Source organism: Petromyzon marinus, unplaced genomic scaffold (genome assembly GCF_048934315.1).
Source record: "Petromyzon marinus isolate PM22_M1 ecotype Great Lakes invasive population unplaced genomic scaffold, UKy_Petmar_22M1.pri1.0 PM_G_Scaffold_35, whole genome shotgun sequence".
Taxonomy (NCBI): Eukaryota; Metazoa; Chordata; class Hyperoartia; order Petromyzontiformes; family Petromyzontidae; genus Petromyzon; species Petromyzon marinus.
Genome location: NW_027422928.1, coordinates 1864889 through 1870000, shown reverse-complemented (window position 1 = coordinate 1870000; position 5112 = coordinate 1864889). Strand labels below are relative to the sequence as shown.

The following is a 5112-nucleotide window of genomic DNA, read 5'->3' as shown; positions in this document are numbered from 1 at the left end:
AGAGACACACAGAGACACACACACACAGAAACACACGCAAAGAGACACTCACACACAGAGACACTCACAGACACACAGAGACACACACACAGAGACACACACAGACACGCACACACAGAGACTCTCCCACAGAGACAATACACAGAGACATTCACACACAGAGACACTCACAGAGACACTCACACAGAGACACTCAGAGACACACACACACAGAGACACACACACAGAGACACACAGAGACACACACACACAGACACACACACAGAGACATACACACAGAGACACACACAGAGACACACACAGAGACACACACACAGACACACACGGAGGCACACACACAGAGACACACACACAGAGACACACACACAGAGACACACACACAGAGACACACACAGACACACACACACACAGACACACAGTGACACACACACACAGAGACACACACAAAGAGACACTCACACACAGAGACACTCACAGACACACAGAGACACACACACACACACACAGAGACACTCACACAGAGACACTCACACAGAGACACACACAGAGACACACACAAAGAGACACTCACACATAGAGACACTCACACAGAGACACACACACAGACACACAAAGAGACACTCACACATAGAGACACACACGGACACACAGAGACACACACAGACACGCACAGAGACTCTCCCACAGAGACAATACACAGAGACATTCACACACAGAGACACTCACACAGAGACACTCACACAGAGACACACACACACAGAGACACACACAAAGAGACACTCACACATAGAGACACTCACACAGAGACACACACACACAGAGAGACACACAAAGAGACAATCACACATAGAGACACACACAGACACACAGAGACACACACAGACACGCACACACAGAGACTCTCCCACAGAGACAATACACAGAGACATTCACACACAGAGACACTCACAGAGACACTCACACAGAGACACTCAGAGACACACACACACAGAGACACACACACAGAGACACACAGAGATACACACACACACAGAGACACACACACAGAGACACACACACAGAGACACACAGAGACACACACACACACAGAAACACATGCAAAGAGACACTCACACACAGAGACACTCACAGACACACAGAGACACACACAGACACACAGAGACACACACAGACACGCACACACAGAGACTCTCCCACAGAGACAATACACAGAGACATTCACACACAGAGACACTCACAGAGACACTCACACAGAGACACTCAGAGACACACACAAAGAGACACACACACAGAGACACACAGAGACACACACACACACAGAGACACACACAGAAACATACACACAGAGACACACACAGAGACACACACAGAGACACAGACACACACGGAGGCACACACACAGAGACACACACACACAGAGACACACACACAGAGACACACACAGAGACACACACACACACAGACACACAGTGACACACACACACAGAGACACACACAAAGAGACACTCACACACAGAGACACTCACACAGAGACACTCACACAGAGACACACACACACACAGAGACACACACAAAGAGACACTCACACATAGAGACACTCACACAGAGACACACACACAGACACACAAAGAGACACTCACACATAGAGACACACACGGACACACAGAGACACACACAGACACGCACAGAGACTCTCCCACAGAGACAATACACAGAGACATTCACACACAGAGACACTCACAAAGAGACACACACAGAGACACTCACACAGAGACATTCACACACAGAGACACACTCACACAGAGACACTCACACACAGACACGTACACACAGACACAGACACACACAAAGACACAGACACACACAAAGAGACAATCACACACAGAGACACTCACACAGAGACACTGACACACAGAGACACACACAGACACACATACACACAGGCAGACACACACAGAGACATAGACACACACACAGAGACACAGAGACACTCACATACAGACACTCTACACACAGACATACACACACACAGAGACAGAGACACACAGACACACACACAGACACACACACACAGAGACACACAGTGACACACACACACAGCGACACACACAAAGAGACACTCACACACAGAGACACTCACAGACACACAGAGACACACACACACAGACACTCACACAGAGACACTCACACAGAGACACACACACACAGAGACACACACAAAGAGACACTCACACATAGAGACACTCACACAGAGACACACACACAGACACACAAAGAGACACTCACACATAGAGACACACACAGAGACACACACAGACACGCACAGAGACTCTCCCACAGAGACAACACACAGAGACATTCACACACAGAGACACTCACACAGAGACACACACAGAGACACTCACACAGAGACACTCACACACAGACACATACACACAGACACAGACACACACAAAGACACAGACACACACAAAGAGACACTCACACACAGAGACACTCACACAGAGACACTGACACACAGAGACACACACAGACACACATACACATAGGCAGCCACACACAGAGACATAGACACACACACAGAGACACAGAGACACTCACATACAGACACTCTACACACAGACATACACACACACAGAGACAGAGACACACAGACACACACACAGACACACACACACACAGACACACACACACAGACACACACACACACATACACACAGACAGACACACACAGAGACACTCAAACAGAGAGACTCATACACACAGACACACACACACAGAGACACACACACAGACACACATACATACACACAGACAGAGACACACAGACACGCACACAGAGACACACACATAGACAAAGCCACTGACTTGTCTCCAAGGGTAAGACTTCAACCACGACCCAGGGCAAGGAGATTGGTGAGGCCCCCGGTGATGACGATGAAACGGTGGCTCTGACGCGCAGCTGATAGCGGTCACCGGGATGCCGCAGAGCTGAGGAGACATCGCACCAAGTCTCTGTTGTTGCAGCGCAGACGGTCCGCCAGTGGGCTCGTCCATAGCTGCACAGACAGAGACACGGGGAGGAGGTGGTGAGGAGTGGGTGGGTGAGTGGGTGGGTGGGTGAGTGAGTGGGTGAGTGAATGAGCAAGCGGGTGAGTGGGCGAGTGAGAGAGTGGGTGAGTGAGTCAGTGAGTGAGTGGGTGGGTGAGTGAGTGAGTGAGAGAGTGGGTGGGTGAGTAAGTGGGTGAGTGAGTGAGTGGTGGAGTGAGTGGATGGGTGAGTGAGTGGGTGGGTGAGTGAGTGAGTGGCTGAGTGAGTGGGTGAGTGAGACAGTGGGTGGGTGAGTAAGTGGGTGAGTGAGTGCGTTAGTCAGTGAGTGAGTGGGTGGGTGAGTTGATGGGTGAGTGAGTGAGTGAGGAAGCGGGTGAGTGGGCGAGTGAGAGAGTGGGTGGGTGAGTAAGTGGGTGAATGAGTGCGTTAGTGAGTGAGTGGGTGGGTGAGTTAATGGGTGAGTGAGTGGGTGGGTGAGTGGGTGAGTGAGTGGGTGAGTGAGTGGCTGGGTGAGTGAGTGAGCGACCATCTCACAGTTTGCTCTCCACTCTGTAGGTGACGCTGCTGGTGGCGGGGTTCACGTCAGCTGGTTCCCAGCGGAGTTGTGTCAGCAGGTCTCGAGACTCCACGCGCACATTCAGTGGGGAAGCCGGGGCTGGGGAGATGGGCAAACGGCACTCAGTGTGCGCTAACCACTGCACCACCGCTCCCCACACTCACACACAGTGCGCTAACCACTGCACCACCGCTCCCCACACACTCACAGTGCGCTAACCACTGCACCACCGCTCCCCACACACTCACACACACAGTGCGCTAACCACTGCACCACCGCTCCCCACACACTCACAGTGCGCTAACCACTGCACCACCGCTCCCCACACTCACACACAGTGCGTTAACCACTGCACCACCGCTCCCCACACAAACACAGTGCGCTAACCACTGCACCACCGCTCCCCACACACACACACAGTGCGCTAACCACTGCACCACCGCTCCCCACACTCACACACAGTGCGCTAACCACTGCACCACCGCTCCCCACACACACACACAAAGAGCGCTAACCACTGCACCACCGCTCCCCACACTCACAGTGCGCTAACCACTGCACCACCGCTCCCCACACACACAGTGCGCTAACCACTGCACCACCGCTCCCCACACTCACACAGTGCGCTAACCACTGCACTACCGCTCCCCACACTCACACACACAGTGCGCTAACCACTGCACCACTGCTCCCCACACACTCACTCACACAGTGCGCTAACCACTGCACCACCGCTCCCCACACTCACTCACACAGTGCGCTAACCACTGCACCACCGCTCCCCACACACTCACTCACACAGTGCGCTAACCACTGCACCACCGCTCCCCACGTCCACCACAACCTGGCACCCGATGTATCGACCGGCTCGGCTCACCGTGGCTGCTGCACCACGTGACGAGGTGGAGGAGCAGGAGGAAGAGTAGGCCAAGTCTAGAGACGAGTTGACGCATCGCCATGGAGCGATCTTTAGTCACGTGGAGAGAAATTCGATTCCCGGTTCGATTAACTATACTCGCATCGATTCTTAATGGGATAACATTAGGAATCGATTATTGTAGAGTAACGGATGTATAGAGTCGATTTCATTTGGGATAACATGGGAATCGATATACGGTTGATTAAGCTAATTAAATCGATTTCCGTTCGGATAACATGAGAATTAAGCGGTCGAAAATGAATCTTAATGAATCGATTCCTACTTTGATTACATGAGAATTGAACATGATCAGAATCAGAATCAGAAAGGGTTTTATTCGCCATGTAAGTTCACACCGACACGGAATTTACTTTGGCAGGATGGTGCATACATTCAACATATAGGAATCTAAAATCTTAAATAAGTTTTAAACAAGTCTTACTATAATAAGGGTTAAAAGTCTAACACTAAGGGGCTGAATTATATAAAATTAAATAAATATCGAATATAAAATAGCTTTAAGATATAATTTAAAAATACAAATAGGGAAACATAGTTAATATCAGCAACGTGTCGTTATGTAGAT

At 50.7% G+C, this 5112-nt stretch overlaps 1 protein-coding gene across 2 annotated transcripts in view; it reads right to left on the bottom strand.

Annotated features, from left to right (window-relative positions):
• Positions 1–4625, bottom strand: part of LOC142915798 (uncharacterized) — an 18165-nt gene extending 13540 nt beyond the window's left edge. Inside the window, exons 1-3 of one of the 2 annotated variants that reach the window (XM_076061472.1) lie at positions 4485–4625; positions 3586–3706; positions 2869–3059 (exon numbers count right to left, since the gene is read on the bottom strand). In XM_076061472.1, the coding sequence (XP_075917587.1) occupies positions 2869–3059; positions 3586–3706; positions 4485–4566 (394 nt within the window). In that variant the 5' untranslated portion in view covers positions 4567–4625. The remainder of the gene's footprint in view (positions 1–2868; positions 3060–3585; positions 3707–4484) is intronic. The other variant, XM_076061473.1, reaches the window with a different exon arrangement.
• Positions 4626–5112: the final 487 nt, after the last annotated feature.